The sequence below is a fragment of the Salminus brasiliensis genome, chromosome 5 (assembly GCF_030463535.1).
Source record: "Salminus brasiliensis chromosome 5, fSalBra1.hap2, whole genome shotgun sequence".
Lineage (NCBI taxonomy): Eukaryota > Metazoa > Chordata > Actinopteri > Characiformes > Bryconidae > Salminus > Salminus brasiliensis.
Window position 1 is genome coordinate 25,326,583 of NC_132882.1, and position 26,550 is coordinate 25,353,132.

A 26,550-nucleotide genomic window follows, 5' to 3' on the forward strand; every position below is an offset into this window, starting at 1 on the left:
TTTAGCATTATAGACTGAGAAGCTGCTGACCAAGAAAGAAGCTCATGCTCCAAATCTTCAAGCTCAGTTAAAGTTTGCAGCTGCCTTTATGAACAAAATAAAAGGCTTCTGGGGAAAGTTTAATGGTTAGATGAGATACAAAATTTACTTGTATGGCTGCCATGACCAGAGGTACTGTATATTTGGAGGAATGATGGTGAGGCATTCAATCCAAAGAACACTGAACTGTTAAGCATGGTGGTGGTAGTATGTACCCTGGGGCTGTTTTGCTGCCAGTGGAACTGGTACACAGCACAAAATGGTTGCAATAATGAATAAGGAGGACAACCTCAGAGTTCTGTAGCAGACTCTTAAATCATCAGCTAGACAGTTGAAACTTGGGCACTACTTGGTGTTCCAACAGGACAGTGACCCAAACACGCGTCAAAGATAGTTGTGGAATGGATAAAGAAGGCTAACGTTAAGCTTTTGGAAGAGTCTTCCCAAAGTCCTGACCTCAACCCTTTGGGAAACCAACAAATTTAACTGCTACCAAGAAGAGTGGGCAAAGCTTGTTGATGGCGAACCAAAGCATCTGGGCATGGTACAACTTGCTAAGGGACATTTAATCACATAGTAGGAGTGCTTTATGGACATTATGGACCTTGCATGTATGGATTTGACTGTGTAAACATACAAATATATAACATGATCTTGTTTTATTTTCCTATCAAAGATGTATGTTGCAGTTCATTCTGTCACTGGGAGAGCACAGTTCACAGAAATCATTGAAAGCCCAATACTGCCAATAATGACATTCATGTCTATGACAAGTGTATGTATAAACGCCTGAGCATAACTATATGTGTACACTAGTGTTCAAGAGTTTGGAATCTTTGTCACATGATACCTGTTATCTGACTGCATTGTAGACTGCATTGTTATCAGCTGGACACCAACATATAAACCAATGGTATAATCTAGAGTGTTAGGATTTTGGGGAAAAAAGATCTTATGAAATAATGATAATTTCACAATAATAATTATCTCAGTGAGATTTCATTCTGAATCAGGAGTCATTATGAAATCATGTTCAACTCTGTTCATCATTTAATATTTTATTCTTACAGATTGTCACAGTTATTACAAATCTAAAAACATTAGTATTACACCCTATTGTTTTATATCATTTTATTTTATATAAACAATTTCAGACACACGCAGTGGAGCCATTGCCATCACTGAATGGTGGGCTGGTTGTCACTATAAACTATTAGCCAATCCCATCGCAGGGGGCGGGACTTGGCGGAATACAGGTGGAGAAGACTGAGCGGCAGTAAGTAGGACAACCCGCTTCCTGGGTTTAATAGAGGAGGAGGAGGAGGAGGAGGAAGAAGAAGAAGACTTTGCGGGTGAGAGGGGGTGGGGTGGGAGTAGTAGTGCGTGAATGTGTGTGTAAGTGTAGGGGGGTGGGGGCGGGAGGGTAAAGGATGGTGTGGGTGGGGTCAGGATGGTGTGTGTATGCCTGTGTGTGTGTGTGTGTGTGTGTGTGAGCGCGCGTGTGGGTGGGAATCGTCCGCGAGCGGAAGCGGAGTCGCGGAAAGGTGACGGAGGGGCGATCGCGGGGCGGCAGTGTACCGGAAGCGCGCGCGGACAGGTGGGACGCGTAGCGACAGGTGAAGACGAGAGAGAGGCAGAACGAGACAGACACACAGACAGGTAAGCACGAGAGAGAGTGGGCGAGTGTTGGGAAGTGTGTGATTAGTGTTGAGGAGAAAGGCTGTGTGTGGGTCGTTGGAGTGAGTTCGAGCGAAACTCGCCGGTTAGGGACAGAAACGGAGCAGTGCGCGAGCTTTACCCGCACTCATCCGCTCCCTCCCTCTCCCTGTGTGTGTGTGTGTGTGTGTGTGTGTGTGTGTGTGTGTGTGTGTTGCTTCTGCTGAAGGTCGCTGGTGCTCTCGCCGTGTCACGCGGTGCGGTTACCTGAGGACAGGTGAGGCAGCTTCGGGAGAGCGAGAGAGATATATATATATCGAGAGAGAGAGAGAGAGAGAGAGAGAGAGAGGCGCTCAGGTACTGAGAGCTATTGATCTACTGAAGCTACAGAGGGAACTGCTACCTCAAAGGGAGTCCTACTGACACTCCGTAGCTTTACTGTAGGCTCTCTGCCCCTCTTCATCAAAGTTTCATACACAGTGAGGGTTTAATGGGACTCAGCTTCACCCTGCAGGAGTTGCTGTATCACCGGCTGTCCAACTCGGGGTCAAGCTGAGGGTCCGGTTCCAGGTTGTCAGTGGCTTTCGTCTGCGAGAAAAGCTGCTCAAAACTTATTCCGTTTTTCCCAGATGTCATCATTATGAATTTGGACTGGTTTATTACTCTTCCCACACCTAAACCGTGTTAATGTCATGTACATAAACATTTTCACTAAGGATTTAAGGATCGTTTGTATGGACTTGAAGATTCTCTGACTCTTCTGACAAGTTTGGCCTGAAGTCATGGAGCTTTATGTAGAGTATAAACATCATCAGTTCAATTTTCAAAACCTGGTGTTTACATATGGAGGGAACTAAGCTGCAAAAACGACCCGTTTTAAATTCATTGTATCTGTGAAGTTATGGAAACCTGTGTGTTTGCATACATTAGCCCCACCCTTTCATGCTGAAGTTATAAAGAGTATTTCAGCCAGGACAGCCAATCAGAACAGAGACTTAAAGGCTCAGAGGCAAAAACAGAGAGGCTCTTTAAAATCGTGTTCATAATATTTAGATATGATGTGCAAACTAAATAGAAACGCGTTGGTTCAGGTGGGAGTTGGGGGAGGCAACATGTCTACCTCACTTTTTGATTTTGCACTGGATGCTTTGGGAGGTTGCAGGCATTGTTTATTGTCATCATATTCTTCATTATTGGGGTTTGAGCCAAAGTTTGTGTAGCAACATGCATGTTAGACTGCACATTTCAATGACATGCAGTGGAAACAAATTGCATTAGGCAGTACAGTTAAGCATGTCTGTTCTCCTTCACGGTCACTGTTCTCTGCACGGTTTTATTTCATCATAGAAGACATTGGCTAAATCCCTTTGCTAGATGTTTGCTATCGTCACACTGCGAGGATGTCTTGGGGTTGCACTGGGTTGCACAGTCCTATCTCTTGAGGAGAACTCTGTCTAAAGCTGAAAAAGCTTAATGCATGATGTTGCAACACAAATCGGAGTCTTCTAGTAGTAGTACTAATATGTATTTTATTCTGAGGCTTTATACAACATTTTTTAAAGAATATTGGACGTGTACAAGGCTGAGGCGTAAATAAAAACAAATAATTTGTCAACTAAAATATGATGGCTTATAATGTTCATACTCAAATAGTCAGTATCTCAGCATGCCGGTATAAATTTGAAATCATACAGCACCACCAGTTAACGGTGATCATTGCTCAGCTGTCATTGCCCAAATCTTCTTTTTCATACCCTGCTGTGTCTCTGTTTATACTGCACACACACGTGTACATACATACATACGTACGCTGTGTGAGCGTGTAGACATGGGTGTGTGGCTTTCTATGTCTGTCTGTGCACACTGTATGTGTTGTAACTTAATGTTGACACAGACTCTCGGTGCTGTGTCACTCTGCGTTACTTAATAAAGTGATTCAGTTCAGGTCTGTATGCTGCACCATGAGTTCAGCCTGCTAATCGCTTGGCCGTTGAGGAGCAGGTCGAGGTGCTACTTCCTTTTCGTCTAAACGTGTTGCTGACTCTCCCAGAAGAGCCGAGTGGACTGGCTCGACCAGCTCGACTGGTTCAGGAAGGGCTTACGGCCCACGGCCCTCACCTGCGGCTCAAGGTGCTCACCTGTGGCCCTCACCTGAGGCTTAGATCAGTGTTGCCATCTAGTCTGAAGTTGTGGGTGTACGGTGACTGCAGTCGACTTTTATTTTTTCGTCCTACGTGGTTGCATGTGAAATACGCTGTATGTCCAAAAGTTTATAGACACCTGCTCCTCCAAAGTTTCTTTCTGAAATACAGGGCATTAATAGGGAGTCGTCCGCCCCCCCCCCCCCCCCCCCCCTCCACCCCAGTAACCTCCTCTACTCTTCTAAAAAAAAAAAAAAAAATGCTGTGAGGTGGAATTGCATTTGGTTTCAGAAGCAAATTGGTGATGCTGGGCACTGATGTTGGACTGTGTACCATGCACTCCGCACCTTCAGCTTAGATACACACATGGTGGCCATCTCACCAGTGACACTCACAAACGTCAACAGGAGAAATGTGGTCTGACCTCTCGGAGGTCTTTCTGCCTGTGGGACAGACAGCGGAGCTGCTGTTCTCTGATATCCCAAACCTGCTGGCCACCATCCCCCCTCCTGACGTCACTGCCATGGTAACGTAATTACCTGTGTAATTTAGTCACCTGGAGCTCACACTGTTCTCACGGTTCCCTCGCGGCCAGCAAATCTGTAACTCACTTACAGAGAGAGGCTGCTGGTGTTTGGAACAGTGCCTGTGTGCCAGGCGCCATCTATTTAATTACACTGTGATTTCTAAAAGAGGTTGTTTCCACTTAGTGTATGTGTGTTTATGGTGTTTCTGCATTTATTTGATTAGAAGGGTGCCATAAGACTGCACAGCAGATCTGTCTTCGTCTAAAATAGAAAGGGCCTTTCTTAACTTCTTTTTTTTTTTTTTTTGGGGGGGGGGGGGGTAAAATTAATATATTTCAGTTGTTCAGGTGTAAACAAAATAATTTAGACCATTTAGATGTAAAAAAAAAATAAAATAAATAAATACATAATTCTGTCAGTCAGAATAGTTGAAAGCAGTGGGAGGTGCTGGAGTTCCATGCTGTTAAAAGTCACTTCACTGGATGTTTCTACTAATCAGTAATTTTAAAAACTTTACACTCAACTTGTATTAATCTTGAATAATTAAAAATGAACTTGGTAGAAGACAATAAAACCTTACATAAGAAACATACATTATTTTTAATAACCTTTCAAAATAATGTTTAGTAATTACATTACATCTTTCTTGCTGAAAATAAGAAAGAAATGATGAGTAAAAAAATGTCAACAGTAGTTTATGAGTGGCGAGTCTCGGCTCTGTCCTGAGCTGGCTGTGGAATTGATGCCATTGCTGCTAAAGGGCAGATTAGTAGGTTAGCCTGTCATACTGCAGTTGAAATGGATGTGCTGAGCTGTTGGCTGGGCTAAATGAAGATTAGGATGAGTTGTGGTTGTATGAGTGTTTTATTCCAGCGCATCAGTAGCGATCTATCCACCATGCTGCTGCTGCTGCTGCTGCTGCTGCTGCACCCGCTGCTGCTGCACCCGCACCCGCACCCCGCGCGCACAGTCATCCAAAATTCAAAATTTAACGGAACCCTTGAACCAACGGTCACCTGGAGCCCCACAGCGAGGACGAAAGCCCCAACTTAGCTACTTCTTGCACGTTCGTTAGTTAGTTAGTTAGTTAGCTCGTAGTAATCGCAGTTGTGTTAAAATGTCTACTTTAGCTATGTTAGGTTTATACGTTTTGATTAATTTATTCCCAGCTTCAGCTAATTTGTCGTGACATTGGAACATAAATGTAACGAAACGTTATCTAGCTAGCAAGCAAGCTAACTAGCTAGGTAAGTTGGTGAAGTTAACCAGCCAGACAGACTGCCGTTCAGTTAGCCACCTCTGTATCACTGGGTTTGATGCAGAGGTAGGTGAAAAGTAACTTGGCTAGCGCTTGCGAAGTATTGAAAATTACTTAGCAAAAGTAATAATGTATTTTTTTCGCGTTTGAAGCACAGTGGTGTAATAACAAGTGAATAAGCTCTCTCGGGTTGGCGTGTTCTCCCTGCAGTATGTCTGGTGCTGTAAGGCTAGGAGCTAGCTAAACCACTTGGTTCCCTCCAGGTACGTAAACCGTGGTTTACTTAAGTCTAGTTTTACGAACCTGGATCTGAGCTGATTCATTTCAAATGGGGTTATTGCTGCATGTATCAAGATTTTGTTCATTCTTGTTTTATGTCATTGCTGTCACGCTGAAACCTTGCAGCTCCAAAATTGGCCCCTTTACAGAAGAAGGAAACTTCATTGTGGAGCGTTTCTATGTAGACATTACTTTTTCATCTTTTTTGGAAACATGAACCTCTCGAAATCTGATTTCCAGTGACATATAATTCTGTTCAGGTGAACACAAGCATATCAGTGCTGCCAACTTTTACAGTTTACTTGGTTTGAGATTCAGGTTGGTCCAGCCCCAGCTCTAGCTAGCAATCTTATCAGGTGTGAGGTGGGCTGACCTAGGGGGCCAGGGGTAGGTTCAGGACAGGGAACCTCCTTCAGAAGGCTGCCATGGCTGGTCCATATGGTGTTTAATCAGTAAAATCTGAAACTGTGGAGCTAAAACGTTTTGGATGTTGTTTTGGGAGGGAGTGAGGGGTCAGCACTATGTTTAGGAACAGATCCTTTGCTTAATATTTCATTCACTGGATCAAAATCTGAAATCTGTATGTACTGTAATTTCAATACGACCTAAGGTTTTTGATATAGCTAACCACGTGGTGGTGTTGACACATTACTGAAAACAAACAATTGTGTGCAATACTGTATGTTTACTATGGTTACATTATGTAGACAATTACAAGATAATTTAATGCTGTTGTCTTCATATTTCTTTGGATCAGCCTTCCATTCTCACCCATAAACTCTCTTTTTCAGAGAGACTGTGCTTGTGTGCATTAGCATTTTTCGCTGAAATGTCACTGAAAGTGAATTATGATTTGGCTCATAACAATTAGCTGTTGTAGAATAGTTGAGTGTGTTTGCCAATAGTTCTTTTTTTTGAGTTTCATCCATTTTAGTCAGTACCCGTTAATTAGTTAGCATTGTTAGCTGCAGGCCTGTTCACACCAAATCCTATTTTTCAGATAAAAACAAACAAACAAACAAAAAAAACGCATGCAATGTTTAATGTGGTGTCACATTCACACCAAGTCTGCCATGTTTTTTGCCTTCCATTTTCTGTAAACATGGCAAAACGATGTAGCTACTCCATTGGTTTGTGGTTATTTACTGCAGTTACAAACCTATAATATCCACAGTTTTGCAACCATCTTCTTCCCTTTTACATGTAATAACTACTTACTAGTGTTGAAAAAGCCACTTTTCTTTGTTCTACCTCATTTCTGCTTTTCTTGTCATGGAAGTTTTTTGGCCACACAGTGTTTTTATTTGCCCACAGCAATGTAGGGCACTTGCCAGATTCCGCCATGTTTATCTTCAAAAGTGACTGGCTGGAGATACAGATAAGACTCTAGTCCGGAGAACAGGTTTTTCCAAGCACATGTGCTGATGCCATTGCTGAAACTATGACCCTGTTTACAACTTGTCCTAAAATATGCAAATTAGCTTGTTGTGCGACAATATTACTGGAGTTTTGGTTGTACTAGGAGGGGTTTTGGTTGCCAAATGCGTCTTGAAGAGCAGACCACCTGCTGAAGTGTTTTGAGCATTTGTTTTGTATCTATTTTAAATTAATTTTGGATGCATTTGCACTTGCAGTTACGTGACTTGGCCTTATACGGATATGATCCTAATACTACATTGCAATTTGTTTTGTTTGTTTAATTATGTTCTACATATTTTACAGTTTATCTTCCTCCATTTGATAAGGTAGAGAAAATCAACGATGGTGACTAACGCAACATTATCTGTATATTTAATCATTTTAAAATTCATTTGAAATAAAAAATTACTTTTACATTTAATATTCAGTTATATATAAAACAAAAGTTGAAGATTAATTCAAGCAGGTCCTGACAGTAAGTACTGAATACAGAGTGGCATGTTTCTTTCAAGTGGCCTGCATCTGCTGGATACCTCATTCAGGTTTTGTTTGCCCTGTCTGCTCCCATCACTGTCGGGAGAAGACAGTAGTACACAGTGACCATACTTCAACATTTTTTTGCACAGTTTTTTTTATATACTTTTCTTATGAGTCAACATTACCACCCAGACACATCAACGAAGACAAAATATGTACCCTGATTGTGTTTTACTGTTCATTGCTTGTACAATGCAAAGTCAATTAATTAATGTTATAGTTTAGGCACAAATGTATGTGTGTATTAAAATGGTGGTGTCTAAAGGCACCATATATTTCACCATGTCTCCCCCCATGTTAAAGACCCCATAAATAGCCTTCTGTCAAGTTCCCATCTAGTTAAAAGGGTTTGGTTTTAGCAAAGTTGTGTAAAGATTTGGATAACATTAGCTTTCTGTTGGTGACTAGTCTAGTGGGTAGCAACACTGCTATGATTTGAGTTTGATTCCCCAGCCAGGAAAGCTACACCAATAAGAGTCTTAATACGTTTGTCTGCCGTTCTGGAGAAGATCGTCATCCAAATGCCTTTAATGTAAATGCCTGGTGCTCATCTTCTGAGCTTGAGCTTACATCCTTGTTGACATCTGATTGTACTATTACATTTCTCATTTCTTACTGATCCACCCCAGCCTTGTCCTGAGCGCTCAAAAAGTAATAAAACATCTATATTCAAGTAAATTGCAGGGTCTGCCTTTGTCCATATTCCGATTATTTCTGTGTCAATTCCACAGCTAGTACTGTTCCCTGTTGTCATCACATTTAGGGTTCACTAATGTGTTTTTAGTAAATTGCAAGGCCTTGTGCAACCACAGTATGTAGAAATATAATCGCAATATGGTATTTTGTGTGTCATGCAGCACTATTGTTTTTGGGATCCTTCGTACGGCTCATCACATCAGCCCATCAGTTTATCCAACAGTCATTACTCCCGGTCGGGTGAGAGTGGTGTCAACTAAAGAGGAGAAACAAGCGCAGAAGTATCCATCTGTGAGTTTATGGGCTTTAGGTGAGTTCTTTGTGTGTGTGTGTGTGTGTGTGTGTGTGTGTATGTGTGTGTGTTTTAACTGGATCTGACATTATTGATGTTGAGAATTGTAACTGGTTTCATTAAATAGCATCTGGTTGTTAAAATAGTTTTACATGTTATTTCATGGTATTTCCATGCTATTAGTTCATGTTTTGGGTTTTACAGGAATTACATTAGACCACTTGAAGATCAAATTATGCATTTTTCGATTATCATTGAATATTGAAAAAGATCATCCCTTATGTGTTTTGTATTTGAAAGAAAGAGACAGAAAGAGATTTGGCATTTGTCATGTCATGACCATATGATTGTTTTGTTTTTTTCATAGATCTTTCTCTTCCTCTAAAAAGACCCTGAACCGCACTCTAACGCGCTTGCCCACACACATGCACACATACCCCCCACACACACATTCCTGTAAGTGTTTTAATCAGGGCATAGGGACCCATGTAAAATTCCCCCTGATCACACTTTAGGAGTTTCAGTTTCGTGTTGCGGCCGAGGGGAAGAGAGAGACTATGGGGGGGCAGTGGGAAAAATGCAGTGTTCGGCTTTTAAACTGTCTGCACTGTCTGTCCTGCTAGAGGAAGTGGACTGGCATTTCCTTTTTCTGATTCAAGTTTCAGTCATATTGACAACCGACCACCAGACAGACGTCAACACACGCATGCACGCGCACACACCATGTGTGTGGTCATATGGATCTTAGGATGGTGAGGGATAGTAGGCTAAATCAGCACAAAGATCACAAGATTCCTCTGCTGAGTGATGAGGGTCTTGCAGGAAGTGACCTAAAGCTCAGCACCTACACCTCTTTGTGTGAGAGTGTAGATCTTAATGCTCAAGTTTCCAACATTTCTTTCTCTTGATTTCCTTCTTGGTGGCGTTAAAACCCAGGCTTAACTGAATCTAAGTGTTGGACAGCAAAGTCAGATTTTCACCATTTTCTGTGTCAAATGTAGTAAATTAGCCAGAATGTTTTCGTGTCTGAATTGGTATAAAAAAAAGCATATCTCAGCTGAAGATTGAAAATTGTTCACACTTGTCCGTTTTTATAGATCTAGTGTTCTAAAGATATAGTATAGTCAGATCAGGTCTAATTGAGATTGTTTAGGAAGGCATGATCTTTTCAATGTGTGAACTGTAAATTATGTTTTATTGTATCTCTCTCTGTATCTCTGTCTCTTTCTGTCTCTCAATCTCGTTCTGTGTCTCTCTGTGTATCTCTGTTTCTCTCTCTCTGGCTCTCGTCTGACCGAATTTCACAAGCTTTATTCCCTTCTGGTCTCTTATTCTCTTTGCTGTTTTTGGTCTATAGCTTTATCTCTCTCTTATCTATGAGGCTTACAGAGAATGTGAGCTACCGAGACACATAGAAAGAGTGGAGAAACAGGAAATTGATGAGGATCAGTTGGTTTTGCAACATCACACAACCACACACAACTCAAAACTGCGAGGACCCTCCCTTATAGGGTAGTAACGCAATCCTGGTCTCACACACACACACACACACACACACAACATGGAGTACCCCTTGCAATGAAACACGTTGTTTCTTGAGTTCTCACATAGACTTGAGGGTAGACATGAAAGTGCTGACCAGATACAGATAGTGCAGATGAAGGGCTAACACCTTACACACACAAACACTCTCACACATACTTTACTGATGCACATGCGTAGTGTGATTCAGCACTCTGTATAAATGTGCATGCATGCTATGTTTTTTTAACTCATTTTGGTTCAAATACTTCTCTATGAGATCAGAATTTCTTACAGCTTCGCTTTAATGAATAGATCGCTGAGCCTTTAGACTTTGTGCACCGGCTTATTTCAGAGTGTGTTGTAGAGTGTGCTGTTTGAATTGGTTTGTTGGATAATGTACCAACAAGTGCTGTCTGGGTAAATTTGTGTGCTTGTGTGTGAATGTTTGTGTAGCTAGGTGTTGCTAATCTGTAGGATATAGCTGTGTAAATCTCTTGATTTCATAATGTTTCAGTTCTTATAAAATGGTTCAGTGAGTGATGAAATGTCACATTTCAGCACTATTCATTTCAGTTTGATTTTTGTTTTTAAAATGTTTAAACAATGGTGTTTTAAAATGCTGTATATATTACAACAAAGCTGTGGACTGTTGACCATATATACACATTTTGAGCAAAAACTGCATAACCTGTCAAGATTCCAAAAAGTACCTTCAGCTGTATTGTAATGGTGTCTGTAGTAGTAATACAAATAACTAAAGTGAACCAAATTGTAGAGCTGTTTAAATTTAGCAGTTGGCTTAAATACTGTCGGGTTTCTTATGTCTTGTGGTTCACAGATGATTTGTAGGGCTATAGTATTCAAATGGCCTAAAAGGCTTCTGGGACAGCAGTGTCCCTTCAGCTCTGCATCCATCTGCTATGTAGCTGCTTTTTAGTTTAGATTTAGACCCCAGACCGAAATGATTCTCCTGAAATCTTTACCAGAATAAACACAACCTACACACACACACACACACACACACACACACATACGTACTTGCACCTGTGCACAATGCAACTTCCTGTCTCTCCCACTCTCACCCCATTTCTGTCTGATCATGCTATTTCCCCCCTCTCTCTCTCCCCCTCTCTCTCTCCCCCTCTCTCCCCCCCCTCTCTCTTTCTCTCTCTCTCCCCCTCTCTCTCCCCAACCCCCCTTTTATCACCCACCTGACATTCAGATTAAGTTTTTCAGACTTGATTTTCCTGTCTGTCCCCCCCCCCCCCCCCCAGTATCTCTTGCAATCTCTTTGTCACTTTGACACACAGCCTTTTTCTACCTCCCACCTTTGCCCTTTCTTGTGTGTTTTCGAAGAACTCAGCTGTTTTTAGTAAAAGGGAGGCGATGTATTTTCTATTTTTGGTTTGTGGGATCGTTCCTCAAATCTCAGACATTTTTCGACATTTTTTTTCTTTGAATTTCCCTTGCTCCCCCCTCAGCATGTATATGTCTTTCCTTTTTGTGGTTCTCCATTGTCTTCATCCGCTCATCTTTGTCAGCCCCTCTTCAGCAATACATTTATTTATTTATTTCACATTTATTTCATATTTATTACCTCTGGCAGTCAGATAAGCTGTTTAATTCAAATGTCTATCATTTTTACACAAAAAACAAATACTTCAGAATATAGCTGATTGATATAAAACATTTTTCTACCACAATATTTAAAGAAATTTGTACGATATATGATAATTATCACAATAGTTTGTCATGTAGACAAAATGCACCAACAGTGTAAATTTTAAATACTCTACCATATGGAGTACTGTGATTTTTACTCAAAATATGCTTCACTGCATTGAATTAAATAATACTGATTACACTCTTTGTAATGAAATGTGGGGTTAATCAGTGCTTTTTAAGCACTGACGATATCCATAATCCACAATACAATACATTATATATGCAGATTGCATATACCATGATAACAAAATTTATTACAATACGATAAAATATTGTCAAAATGCCCAGCTCTACTTCAGTAGCGTTATTGCTTATGGTCACATGCTTGTATTCTTTTATTTGAGTTTTAGATTGCAATAGATTTAGTTAAACTGCAAAATATGATTTATCTCTTCAGTTGTCTGATGTTCTAAACTCAAAACTACAAATCCCTTTTAAAATAAAATATAACTATTGTAGCACTGGGAGATTTTTGGTTTCTGTTAATTGCATTTTTTTGCAAGGTTGCAAGGTTACGTTCTTTTCAGGCTTTTTTGTATTCCATCGTTTTTCTTATGTAAATATCTAGGTGTGAATGCATTTTACATGTTTCTGTTATTCTACCCACAATGTTTTGTCCCTAATTATTAACACATTTTCTGTGACATTTCTGCTGATCCCACCGATAAATCTACTTCAGTATTGAATCACTAGCAAATATTGGTCAAATATTGTAATGGTAAATTAAGAGAGGGGGGGGTGTGTGGAGTGTTTATATATTTATTTATTTATTTATTTATATAAACAGGCTGGCCAACTGCTGGCCTTGTGGCAGACCGACAGTTCAGCAAACCTACAGTGGTGCTGAATAATGTAAAGTTCCTGGCAGCAGCTGCACATAACTAAAGCTATGGCCTACTTTCACTCACACAGTACTTTCAGTACTAAGGTGTAAATCGCTAACCTTACACCATTCATTTCCATTACAGTTCTTTAGGAAATCAGTAAACCTAACCTGAAATTTTAAATTTCAACAGTTTAATACACTTAATACATAAATGTGTCGGCAGGAACTATATACACAGTAGTCCATAAAACCAGGACAATTTCTTTTTGGATTTTTATGTTTGAAAATATGCAGAGGATTTTATTTTGCTAAATACTCTTTAATTTAATTGAACTGCTTTAATTAAAAGTGAGTGTAGTCAGTTCCTATATTCCATAATTGATGCAGTTGAGCATCACCTTTAGATGAATAATTAACGAGGCATCTCCCCTTTATTACTTTCTGAAGAATATTATTGCATTCTACATATTTTTACAGCAAATATTGTGTAGTAGGTATTGTTCCTCTGTTCTATATTTTGTGTTCTAGGTCGCAGTTTCTTTCTTTGCCTCCCTCAGTCACACTGTATGCATACATATGTGTGTGTCTGTGTGAGCGAGAGGGTTCTGACCAACTCTATCATGTTCAAAGATGCAAATAGCCACAGTGCTGATATTGGTTTGGAAGGCTGGACGTGTTCTTCTTGTCCTTTTGTGTGTGTTGAAATGTCCCAGAATTTCCAATAACTGAAATTCAAATGCCCCCTCTAGAGTGTGTGTGTGTGTGTGTGTGTGTGTGTGTGTGTGTGTGTGTGTGTGTGTGTGTGTGTGTGTGTGAGAGACTGAGAGAGGAAGAGGGATGCATTTCACATAGATAAATATGCTGTTGAGTGTTAATAGTCACACACGTACCCACTTTCTGTAAATGTGTTTCTCCAGTATTGTGTATGTGTGCGAGCTGGTGTTTGTAATATAATGTACATGTACGAGAATCCCGTTCCTGTGTGCAACCGTTAAGCCCCACCTAAAGCAACCTGTTCTCCACCACACACACACACACACACACACACACACACACACACACACACACACAGTGCACATAAGTCCCAAAGCCCCTATTGCTCCGTAGAAAGAAAAAGCAGAAGACTAAGAGAATGAAAGTCAGAGGACGACATGAACAGCACACGATCTGAACAGGGAAGCATGACTCTAAATTTCCATTCCTGGGCTTGCTTGCTGCTGTACATTTGGGGAAACTGAAACTCTGTGTTTTTGGTTTGATGCTGCATTGCTGTTTTGTAAAAATAACTTTTGTTGATTTTTAAAACAAATTGTCACAGCAATACTTAAGTATGTCCTAAGTGTGCGACAGCTGTTGTGGTGTGTGCGTGCTTGATGGTTTTATTTATTTGCTGTAACTGTTCAGTCTGTTATAAGTACATGTGATGTGTAAGAGCTGTAATTGCTGTGTGATCACATGTCTGATGACCTCCTTATTACGGCTTTGGAACAGCTAGGCTACTTGAGCCGTGTGTGTGTGTGTGTGTGTGTGTGTGTGTGTGTGTGTGTGTGTGTGTGCGTGCGCACCTGAAAGGCGAAGAGAAAAGTATTTGAAGGTGCACCGGATGCTCGCAGCAAACTAGAAAATCGATCTCACTAACTTCTGTATATTCCATAAACCTTTAAAATCTAACTGTTCATTATTATTGACCAGGAAAAATTACTAATATATTGACTTTTACTGGTTTCTAATCCAGGGACAGTGGTGCACAACCAAATGCTTTTTGGTATTGAAGTATGTGTTCATATGTTTTTTTATTATTATATATTTTTATGATAGTCCAGGTTCCTGACTTGTTCCGTTGTCCATTGTTATTTATTTGAAATCCTGGGTGATGGAAAAATGTGATTGAGCTTCAGAGAATGTTGTGATTTCCTCATCGGCTGTAGCTACAGCATTGCTTAGACGGACAAAGAAAGAAAATCTGTTGCTTGAAGTTCTTTAAGATTGTGATGGGTTTTCTGGAAGCAGTATGTTGCTGTCTGTTAGTGTCACTGTTCTCCAAAGTCACTTTTTTTTTCCCTTCAGTTTCTGCTTTTCTGGTGATATGGTGGACAGTGTGACAAGAACCATAACAAATTCTGGTGTGTGTGTGTGTGTGTTGTGTGTGTGCGCGCGCACCTGCGTGTTTTATTTATTTATTAAATTATTTTATTTTTGTTCTTTTTTGTTTGTGTTTTTTATATTTATATATTTAGAATAGAATGCTGCTCATTTTAGCCTTTCAGATGGAGGGACTTTATATCATCTGCCTGTGATGCTTAATTGTGGGCAGAAGTAGTTTGTGTCGTTTTCAGTCAGAGATCTGCCAGTACAAGGGATGAGGAAACCATATTTTTGGCCGGGGAGAGGAGAGTTGATCTGTTACGAGAGGAGTAGGAGGAGAGGATCCGCTCTGAGGCAAACAGAAACACGTTCTATTCTGAATTATACTGCTCTTTCTTGTGAACCCAACCGCTCTCACTTAAATTCAACATCCGATTGTTTTTTAACAGAAATGTATGTCCTGGTTAACAGCAGGTTAAGCTGTACCCAGAGAGAGTGAAACTTTGAGTCTTTTTACATGTCAACCCTGTTTTAAGTCTTATCTGTACTCCGTCTAATGGTGGAAGAGCATTTTGAGACCACAGTTCCTCAACAACCTAATCTTCTGTAGTTCGTTCACCTTAGGCGCCTCACCACACGCTAGATTGCTTTACGAAAAATTGTCTAAAAGCTTAAACAGAACTAGATTGCACATGACACAAAACATTCAGATTACGCAGATTCAACATACTATACTGAGTTTTTACTACTTTACTGAGTTTTATACTGAGCTTTTTGCTTTTTGATAGAATTATTAGAATTGTTTGACATTTTTACAGACATTTTAATGTAAAAACTGGCTTGGATCCTGTTTGTGTGTCTGTCAAGTCTGAAACAGTTTCAACACAGCAGGCCATAAGAACAAGCAGGAAGATGGTGACTAAGAGAAATTGAGAAAAGACAGAGTCAAAAAGGTTTAGACACAGAGAGAGAGGGTGTATGTGAGTGGGTGCTTCTTGTCAGCGTTGAGCTATCTTCTCTTTACTGTACTTGCTACTGAGTAGAAATTGGTTAATTTTAGGACACTAGTGCAGTATCCTTAGTGTAGGTGTGTTTTGTGTTTCTCAAGTAAAAATGTTTCACTTTTCTGAGTGTGTGTCTCTCATGGGTGACGCCAGTTATCCGGAATCCCACCCTCTTACAGAAGTCAGAAGTAAAATTCTTTTTTTTTTATTTTTATTCTTGGCTTTTTGTAAGCAAATTTTTGGTTGTTATTCTCATTTGCCATCTGTGAATTTTAAAATGTGCATCTTTCCTAAAATTACCCTAAAGACGGTGTTCTGTTCTATGCTTGCCTGGCTCACTTGACCTGCAATGTGGATCATTAGGATGTATTTCCCCAGCCTTTTGGTCGTTATTAATACTAGTGATATTATGTGATTTTCAATAGTTCATCCAAATCACAGCTAGAATTCAAATTATCCAGCAGTCACTCTCACTTACAAACATCTTTGTGAATACTAACAGTTTAACACTAGTAATTTATCAAATGTAAAATTACATTACAAATGTAAAATTACATTACAGTAGTCAGCTATTAATTATTAGTGAAATGCACAAACACACTGTATAAACTAAGCACAAATGTTTTTATGAGAACAGAATATTAGAACAGAATGCTAAACATTATACTTTGCACACACATGGTAAGCACACAACTCAGCCATTTAAATATAACAAGGCAAAGCAATGCTGGTATTTCAAATTGCAAAATGTACATTTCTACATTAATATTGGTACAATACTAGTTATTTATTGTCCGATTAAAAAAGAAAACATGATCTCCTTCTGTTGCTAAAGTAGTTACATTGATGAGTTGTTGAGCCTATTTACATTCTTTCACCTTATGAGCCTCATGTGTAGGTAAGATTTATACACCTTCCTGTAATATATTGCCCCAATGATCAGATAGGGATATTTGTGTCCTTGCAGCTTTCCATGTATGTGTTAATGTCTACATGTTTTGCTACACCTACCGTCTAAAAGGAAACAGGAATATGGAATTTGGTACTACTGATATTGTAGTAAAGGAATATTGCTTTTATTTCTGTTCTTATCACGTCTCCAATTCAGAAGAATAGAACTCAACTTCTGACCTGATGTCGTTTCTGCTACATGCACACTCTCTCTCTCTCTCTCTCTCTCTCTCTCTCTCTCTCTCTCTCTCCCCCCCCAACCATTTACCCCAGATAAAATGGGAAGCTTTTTTTTTTTTTTTTTTTTGCACAAAGCATTTGCACTAATAACTTTACTACCTCACTGGACTCAATATTTATTACACACTGCAGAATTTGCACACTACCGGCAATTATTTATTATTCTCTGTCTGTACTGTGTTGTCTGTCCGCACTTGTTTGTGTTGCACTTGTGTTTTGCACTGTCTATGTTGCACCATGGTCCTGGAGGAAGATTGTTTCGTTTCACTGTGTACTCTGTATGTAGTTGAAATGACAATAAAACCCACTTGACTTGACTTGATGCGACTTTGTCACAGTAGTGCTATTTTGTGCTACATTTCTTTGACTTCAGGTTGCTTAAAGGTGTTTTTTGTGGATCGTGTGGCTGCAGAGATTGTGGGATTTGCATAGTAAGTAATTGTTCTTGAATGGTATTGTTGCCCTGGTAAATGCAGTGAGTTCCTCACAGTACTTTGAGATAGCACTGTACTGAAGTGGACAGTGGGTTCAGTCAGAAGCCTGCGCTTCTCTGCTTTCTTGTTGAAAGGGCTTAGATCGTGAGTCATCCAGTTCTAAGGCTAGTTTTAACAGTGTTTAGCACAGCTTGATGATCTCTCTGCTCAAACACGCCACGTAAACCTTGCAATTAACTGATGAGTGAACTCTACTGGACCTTAGCCCTGAGTTGATGATCCTTGTTAAGGATCCATTGTCAGCAAGAGCTGTACAGATTTATGCTGCAGCGGACTTGTCGTCTTTAGCTCTGAGAAGGTGATGCTTAGCAGCACTCAAAACAAAGATTTTTTGGTTTGTTTCGCTTGTAGTGTAAAAATGCGAATCACATTACATTACTTGATTTGAAGGTTGTCGCAAAGGTACTTTTAGAGATGGCGGATTTCAATGCACCTGGCTGCATTTTACAATGTCATGAAAGGCGTTTCCTGCTTAGTGTATCTAATGCACGTCATTGCGGAGGTCGAGGGATTTTGTTTTTCGGAAACTTGCGAACGTTTCGAAACGAGCCGATGGGCTTGGAGCGAAGGAGTCGTAGGCGAGGGGGGAGGGGTATCTCTCTCCATCGCCGCTATTCTTCGTCAAACATCTCTTTTCAGAAGACAGGAAGAACAAAGAGAAAGAAAAGAGAGGAAGAGAGAACGCAGATCAGCGATCCCCACCGAAGGGTGAGCAACCCCAAAAACGTTCAAAGAAGTAACGTCAAAAGAACAAGAGGAGCAGGTGAACCCCTAAAAAAAAACAACAAAAAAAAAACAAGAGAAACCTTTGGTAGGGAGGAGAAGAGAGGAAGCTGAATACGGATGCCATGACCCACGCTTCAGCAAGGCTCCCGTCCACAGCGCCACGATTCTCTATGACCGGCAGGATGGTACAGTATGATCCAGCCATGTGTGTGTGTGTGTGTGTGTATAAGTGTAAGAAAGCAAGCAAGTGATACGCAGAAACTATGTGAACCGCCAGTATGGTTACGCTAGTGGTAAATGTTACGTAGATTCATCAACTTGCATGGGACGGTAACTGCTTTGTAAAAATAAGAAAATCGCTTAATTGTCTTGCTGTGTTTTTTTCTCTCCCACTGCTTTGTAACTAGTTTTTCCAATCATATTTGTGTTCAGTGTTTTCAATCACACTGCATTAAATTTTACAGTAGCAAGGGGCATGTTTGAACCAACGAGTGTGAGTGTGAATTGGATGCTCGGGGTGGAATGTACTTTCAGCTTGTGTGTCTGTTTTGGACCCTGTGCGGATTACAGAAACTTCATGTTCCTAACTAAGAAACAGAACGAAGCTTTTCTGCTCTGAACTCCTCTCCTTCTTGTGTAACATTGGCAGAAGTGCCAAGATGCCACACCTGTTCCAAAGAAATCTCATTCCTAGAGAGTGAGAGAGGGTGTGTGTGTGTTTTGGAGCAGGTTATTCAGGTGTTGTTGAGTGGCTCTGTTCCTCAGTATTATGGGCTGGAGAGGGGCTGCGGGTTGCTAAGGGGAAGTGGAGCGGCGGTTGGTTGTTGGTGGAAAGTTCCGGGCTCAGGTGTGTGCACTTCTGCAGAACTGGAGGGGGTGGGGGGTCGGATGAGGAGACACTCCATCAGATCAAAACAAGCGGCAGCATAACAGTTCATGCAAATTAGCAAGAGTACTGTAAACGCCATCTTTGCCTTGCACTTTAACCCTTTAACCTTCACAGACCTGTCAGACTTTAGTTCTCACTCTTAACTTAAGTTATTTGCAATGTTTTCCATCTCACTGGATATGAAAGTTGATTACATGTGTGGTATATCAGTGACCTAATAATTATTTGGTTTATTACTGTAAACATTATGAGAGACTAAAAACAGACCTTTTAAATTTAAGGCTTTAATGCATTTTTAAAATGTGTAATATTGGTTCTAGATGGCGTTGATGGAGTGGAAAAATATTGCAACAAACCTTAGTCAGACATTCTCTTATGCCCATCATTAAAGACTCGTCTTTTTGAATTGTTATTGCAGTGTCTCTACCTTGTGTGCTGTGTGTTGGGGTGCAGCTCTGATCTGACTGATTAGAGTGGAACAATTAAATGTAAAGTTTCTCTTCACTGCTGCAGTTTCCCTGATCTTGCATTATCCCACCTACACACACATCCTTCTCCTTCACAGTCACATTTACATGTGTCTTTCTCTCTTCACACATGCTTCTGTTCAGTCCCTCTGTATGTATAATTAAGTAATGCTGAGCTCTGACTTTTTGTTTACCTCTGTCAGAGTAATTTCTCTCTCCAGACATTTATGTCGATCTTCCTGCCTGTTTGTCTTCCCTGTCCAACACTCTGACCCTCCAAACACTGATCCTAACCTATTAATGTCATTTTATAGCAGGTCTGCAGCAGTCATAACTTCACACCCCCTCCTGAGCAACATGTCAGAATTAAGACATCATTCACAACGTCTCTCAATCAGACCACAATTCACACTACATCAAACACTGCATAATTTGTCTCACAAACCGTAATTCTGTTTTATATGTAACAGTCCTAATGTAAAACTCTGTTTATGTATTAGTCTAATCAATACTTCTCAGATCTTTTTACCCAGTGCGGTCGGGGCGGTGTCGGGTAGATGCGGATTCTCTGGTGTGAAACACAACCTTGATGCCATCCAAATGAAACTTGCCAGTGTACTTGTATATGTCTTTACCTAATGTGTGTATGCAACGTATGCATGTACATACTTAGGTGTTCACATTAAGCTTGTGTTACAGTATGTATAAGCTTGTTGATCCTGCTGTCACACATCTAAATAGCTTGCACATAATGAGGTGTCCAAAATGATTAACTACCTTGTTGAATTCTCCTATAATAGTGCTGTATATAGGGTTCTAGATTTGCGCATGTAAGGGATAGTGAATAGGGCACTAGCGGACATGGCACTGTTTTGTTGGAAGCTCCCATCTGCTACCATGATGTAGCAGTTCACGCGAAAGTTTTGCAAGGGATTAAGGATCAGAGCCATTGGTCGTGTGTGGTGTTTTATTCTGGGTAGATCTTATAGTGTAGGGACTTTGATGACTAACAATGAACAATGTCAGAAAAAGTGGTGAAGAATGTCATTATGTGTGGGCATGTTTTGAACATCAGTTAGTACTTTAAAAATCCTGTATTGTGGGCCTTGCAGTGGACCTTTTTAATTAGTGAAATTTGAGCCCAAAAGAAAAAATATCTAACTCTAACAATACAGCCAATACATAAAATTCTCAACACTAATAAGCATTAAAGCAGCTTTTGTGATGACTGTTTTCACCAAATGTTGTTCTCTGTCCTCCTGTAGGTGGCGATGTCTCCCGGAGAGGACGGCCTGATCGGGATCCCCTTCCCGGAGCACAGCAGCGAGCTCCTGTCCCGCCTCAATGCACAGCGTCGCTCGGGTCTGCTTTGTGACCTCACATTGACCTCACGTGGTGCCCGCTATCCCACACACCGTTCCGTCATGGCTGCCGTAAGCCTCTACTTCCGTCGGCTCTTTGGGGCTGAGGAGGGTGTGGAGAACACAGAGGGTAGTGTAGGCACAGGCTGCAGTGTGTGCCAGCTAGACTGTGTATCACCAGATGCTTTGGACGCCCTGCTGGAGTTTGCTTACACAGCCACGCTTACCATCCGCAGCTCAGGTATGCGGGAAGTAATGGAAGGAGCCCAGCTGCTCGGGATCCAGTGTGTGGCTGATGCCTGTCGCCACATCTTGGGTGAAGCAGGAGAGGCAGGCGAGTCAGGTAAAGAGGTGCCCCGTCCTGTGGATGAGGATGGCCATAGAGCACAGTCACGCAGGAAGCAGGACCGCCGCCATGTAGCTAAGGCCTGTAGGAACACACAGACTCCCGAGCCGGTCAGACACCACATGTCCGAATATGAACTACCGGCCAGCCCGGAGCACCAGGAGCACCCACAAAATGGGGCATCCAAAGGCAATCAACAAGGGATGGTGTTGAATGGAGGAGGAGACCACGCTCGCTGGTTCCGCCAGCAGCTGCAAGAAGATGTTCCCTCAGAGGAAGAGGAGGAGGAGTCAAGGGGTGAACGGCCAGTCAGCTCTCTTCCTCACGGTCTTCCTGTGCAAGCCGAAGCAGGGCGGGCAGTAGGAGGCGGTAGAAAGAGAAAATCTCAGACGCCGCAGCAGTGTCCTGTGTGCCAGAAGATCATCCATGGTGCGGGAAAGCTGCCGCGCCACATGAGGACGCACACTGGGGAGAAGCCCTTTCAGTGCATGGCTTGTGGAGTCCGGTTCACACGGTATGTTTGAGTAGGATTTGGAAGGAGATCTCCCCAATTAAACCTCTAACTCTTAAGATGATTGGGTGAAATGATCCTCCCCTTCCCATTACTCAGGCAACACTAGCCATTTCGAGCATCTGATATAGCAGAACTGGCAATTAGTGCTCTCCTCCGAACGTGGTCAACTGCTCAATGACATTAACTATGATTCAGTTCATGTGGCTTGGTTCATTTGACTTGGAAGCATATTGTAGTTCTCAGCCTTCCAGCACTGGTTGCATCATGTGATGGGGAGAGTTCTAGTTCATGGGTGGAAATTAAAAATGGTGAAAAAAGTATTTTGTAGCAATCATTACAAAGTCAGACAAGCTTAGTAGACCAGTAGCAAACATTCTATTCTGTGTGAAGTGAAGCTGGAGTGTTTAACTGGATGTTTATCAGAATATTCACACTTGCAGTGGGTTATTACTTTTAACTGATCTTATGTGTATGAAAGGCAACACTTCTAGATAAGATTAGATGTGTTTTTAATTTTGTTGTATAATTACTACTGTTTGAGGGATCTGATATAGTATGCCATGCATAAAGTTTGGCTTTAACAGCTTTGGCTTTAATTAGCTGACACACCTGAACTGTTATATTCTAATGAACAAACCCATTCTGAGTTAAAATGTAAGTGTTTGAGCCCCAAATGCCATAATCTCATCTCCTTTCATTTTGCACTGGATCTCTCTAGATTTTTAGAGTTAGTGTTCTGTAAAGCCCAAACATGTAACAGGATGCATTAGTTGAAAGGAAACATTTGTTGTCCGAATTAGTTTCACTTGTTTCAGTGAGTTTCCATGAGGTTTCTGTCTTCTAACTATGTTTTCCTCCCCTCCCACTGCTGGCAGGAACGATAAGCTGAAGATCCACATGCGGAAGCACACAGGCGAGCGTCCTTACCCCTGCCCCAGCTGCCCTGCCCGCTTCCTGCACTCATACGATCTTAAAAACCACCTGTCCTTGCACAGCGGTGACCGGCCCTATGAGTGCCCGCTGTGCCACAAAGCCTTCGCCCGTGAGGACCACCTTCAACGCCACCGCAAGGGCCACAGCTGCCTGGAATTCCGCACACGCAGGCCACGAAAAGGGCCTGAGGAGGTCCCTTCCCCTCCAGCCCAGATCCAGCATGCCGCTCTCCGGCTGTCTGCAACGTCAGTTGGCTCCTCTACTGGCCAGCTCTTGTTCCAGCAGGACAGCCCTGGAGCAGCTGCGTGCATACCAGCCCTGCTGGACTCAGGCGGGGTTAGCTACCCCAGAATCCTCTGGAGGGCCATGGAGGGCCACCACAGGGCCGCTGGCATGGAAGAACGAGAGAGCAGCACCTCACTCACAAACACAATGTGGGAGGAGGAGGAGGAAGAAGATGGCGAGGATGGAGAAGAGGAAGAGTTTTAGAGGTGTGTGTATGTGCGCACAAGCACGCAGATCAAGTATGAAGATGACAGACATATCAAAAAAATAAGAAAGGAAGCACCTGTTCTTTGTCATCTTCATCATGAACAGTCTTCCTCACCATGCAGAGAAACGTAGGAGCACTTGCAGCTCAAACCGAAGAGACCAAAGTTAGTTTTTTTTTTTCTTCTTCTTCTTTTTTTTTTTTTAAAGGAGAAACGGGTTTTCAGACTATTCAGCTGTCTTTTACAGACCTCTAATATGTTGATTCAGATTTTTTCATTTTCATGTCCTCCTATGTTTTGGTTTTATTATTTTATGTTGCCAGTTTGTGTTCAGATTCAATCTTATTGCTTAATGGTAAAAATGTAATATAAATTTATTTTGGTAATAATATATTCTGCAGGCCGGGGTGAAGGTTGTTGCTGATGCTATGCAAAAATAATAATGTAAGTTTAGTGTAAGACGGCAGCACAAAGAAAATGTGAGTCTAGCTTTTCCTTTATTTTCCCCTTTAGTAATACAATGCTGTCATCTAGTGGTGGAGAGTGGCTTAATGCTGACCTCTGTAGTTCTAGACTCTTCTAAGAAGGTGTGCACAGGTGCACTTCATATTTAGAAATCTGTCTGTCTGAAGCTGCTGACTATTTCATTCAAAACAAGGGAAGTTAAAGCATAAATAGCTTATACTTAAATATTTGTATACCAAATAATATATTGAATTAATTCTTATTTATTGTGTATGAAGTTGAAATTGATGAATTTAAAGACTGTTGTGGCTTTTTATAAAATTGAGGTGGTGTTTCTACTGACTTCTTTGTTAAAAATGCTGAACTCAGTCCATTTCTAAAACTTTCTGAGAATCTGAGAAGGGCTTTGGAAAACTATATTTTGCAGTTAATACTGGAACCCCTTACTTGAAAATATCTTCCACAAAACCATGAAAAGATATAAATATAAAAAAAGTGGGATTTTTTGATTTCTGTTGCTTTTTGTTTACTTCTTACATGTTGGCGTGGTGGGAGTGGTGACTTATTTGTGAGTAGCTTTGATGATGCTGTAGTCCTTTTCACCGTTCCAAAGTGGGAGCTGATAGCAGTGGGGAAAGGGAAGACAGGAATAAAGGAGGGAGCTGCACGTGTATTTATTTATTTATTTGTTTGATATTTATTGTAATTTTTCCTGGTTTGATGTTTGGGTCATTCTCCACGTCGCCACACTCTCCCTCTGGTCTAAAGCGTTTGCTGTAATTCCAGTGGCTCTAGGTTTTGATTTGATTTCCATTACTGCACTGAGCGAGGAGCTGATGTAGCCCTCACATAGAAAGTGACCTTGAGTGTAAGATTTGGGTTTAGATTTGGGTTACAACTGACCCTCACCCCAACCCTGAAAACTTGCAGCAGTTCAGCATTCCTCTGTGCTCGCCTCAGGTGTGTGTGTGAGTGTGTGTGGGAGTGTGTGTGTGTGTGTGAGTGAGATGCTCAGAGCTTTGCTGCTGCAAGCTGGTTCCACACACACTCCAGTTTGCCTTGTTTCCTTTTTGTAATGCACAGATATAGTTGGACCCCACCCCAAACAAAGAGGTGCTCTTGACATTGAGAGCACAAGGTCTTTAACGCTGCAGGTTAAAACCAGTTGCTGGACCTGGAATTCAGAACTCCATTCAATACCATCCAGCGGCTACTTGATTAAACACATTTTTCAATACTGCAGAGATAAGGTGTGGCTGAAAATGTGCCTTACATTAATATGTTAATGTTCCATTTTCAGTTTATTAATTCATTTGACATTATTAAAGTACAATATTTCAAAGAAATGTAATGTTTTATAGTATCCCAATCTGACACTGTTGATGTGAGATAATGTTAGCCACAAGCTAACCTGCTTGTAGTCATGATATATTATGGCGCAAGTTGATAGAATACAATACATTGTATTGTTACATCCCTAACTATCAAGAACAACACTTGGTGGTCAACCAGATTTACTTGAACAAACTCGTCCAGGTCCGGAAACTGGAGTGAAACCCTACCAAGAAAGGTAGGGTGCTAGGTTGTAGATGTTGTGCTCTACATGCTGCAGGCCTTTGTTCTCTAATCACATTACTTCTGTAAAGGTGTGTAGGTGGGACTCATCATGGACTGTTTCCTTTTGGTGGGTAGTTTGTTGTAATGTTCTGCGCTGGGCAGATGTTAAATGCTCCGTCAAGATGAAAGGTTTAAAGGGTTCTAGTTTAGAATTAGCAGCTAGTTAGATAACACACACCAGAAGTAATCCTGAACATAATTGTGATACTACAAATGTTGTACCACTTTCACCTGACATTAATGCTACCTACCTCACCACCAATTATCACCAACTATCTGACTAACTTCTGCCGATGCTTTGCCCAGCATGAGGATTGGTCATCAGGACTGCAGCTAGATGTCACTTTTGTGACAACAATTGTTGTTCCTTTTTTTGTGTAAACATGGTGAACCTCTAAAGTAGACAGACAGACAACGCCACCTAGTAATACCACTGGAAAGGGCCAGGAGAGGTGGGGGAAATGAATAGATCTTTTGAGGGACCACGTTTTTGCCTTTCACAGAGGAAATAATTATTTAAGAGCTTTATTTCAGAGTAATATTGTAAAAGGTCTATCTACAGCACATATGTCTATTATATATAAATTTATATAAATATATATAATATAGTTTCTGGTTATATAGTTGGTATTTCAGTGTGGATTAGAAGTCAGTCATTTTGTGACTTTAATTCATTTTAAAATAAAATTAAACAAAAATACCTAGCTTTTCTCAAAGGCTTTAGAACCTTTCTTGTTTCCTAGTTCAGATCTCTTTTAGACCATATGAAAATGGGAGTAATTCATATATTTTTACTTAGTGATTAGAAACAAGTCAAACTAAGACGGCAACAGACTGAATGAAACCTGGTCTGTTAGAAGTCAGAGTCTATTCAGGACAGATACAGTTGGTATAAGTGCGGTACTGTTTCACATCAAGCTTCATTTGCACTAATATGATATTTTCCTTCATTCAATGATACGCAGTAGCAACTCAGCGCTTTCACTTTGATTGTACATTTTCCTGAAGTGTTTCTGCAGCATAAATGTGCAACGTCTATGTAAAGACC

At 41.0% G+C, this 26,550-nt stretch overlaps 1 protein-coding gene across 3 annotated transcripts; it reads left to right on the plus strand.

Moving 5' to 3' along the window:
* The first annotated feature begins 1,527 nt into the window (after positions 1-1,527).
* On the plus strand, positions 1,528-25,231 carry zbtb7b (zinc finger and BTB domain containing 7B). 3 transcript variants are annotated; one of them, XM_072679944.1, is made up of 4 exons: positions 1,528-1,698; positions 8,714-8,862; positions 21,041-21,996; positions 22,872-25,231. In XM_072679944.1, the coding sequence occupies exons 3-4, from the start codon at positions 21,047-21,049 to the stop codon at positions 23,416-23,418; spliced, it is 1,497 nt and encodes a 498-aa protein (XP_072536045.1). In that variant the 5' UTR covers positions 1,528-1,698; positions 8,714-8,862; positions 21,041-21,046; the 3' UTR covers positions 23,419-25,231. The 3 variants fall into 3 exon arrangements, with proteins under 3 accessions (XP_072536045.1, XP_072536046.1, XP_072536044.1); XM_072679945.1 differs by lacking the exon at positions 8,714-8,862; XM_072679943.1 differs by lacking the exons at positions 1,528-1,698; positions 8,714-8,862 and adding an exon at positions 17,924-18,604.
* Positions 25,232-26,550: the final 1,319 nt, after the last annotated feature.

Excerpts from the sequence above, each read along its gene's own strand:
- zbtb7b (XM_072679943.1), top strand. The coding sequence starts at position 18,542 with ATGACCCACGCTTCAGCAAGGCTCCCGTCCACAGCGCCACGATTCTCT. Across the intron at positions 18,605-21,040 it reads TCTCTATGACCGGCAGGATG|GTGGCGATGTCTCCCGGAGA; the intron begins GTACAGTATGAT and ends GTCCTCCTGTAG. Across the intron at positions 21,997-22,871 it reads TGTGGAGTCCGGTTCACACG|GAACGATAAGCTGAAGATCC; the intron begins GTATGTTTGAGT and ends CACTGCTGGCAG.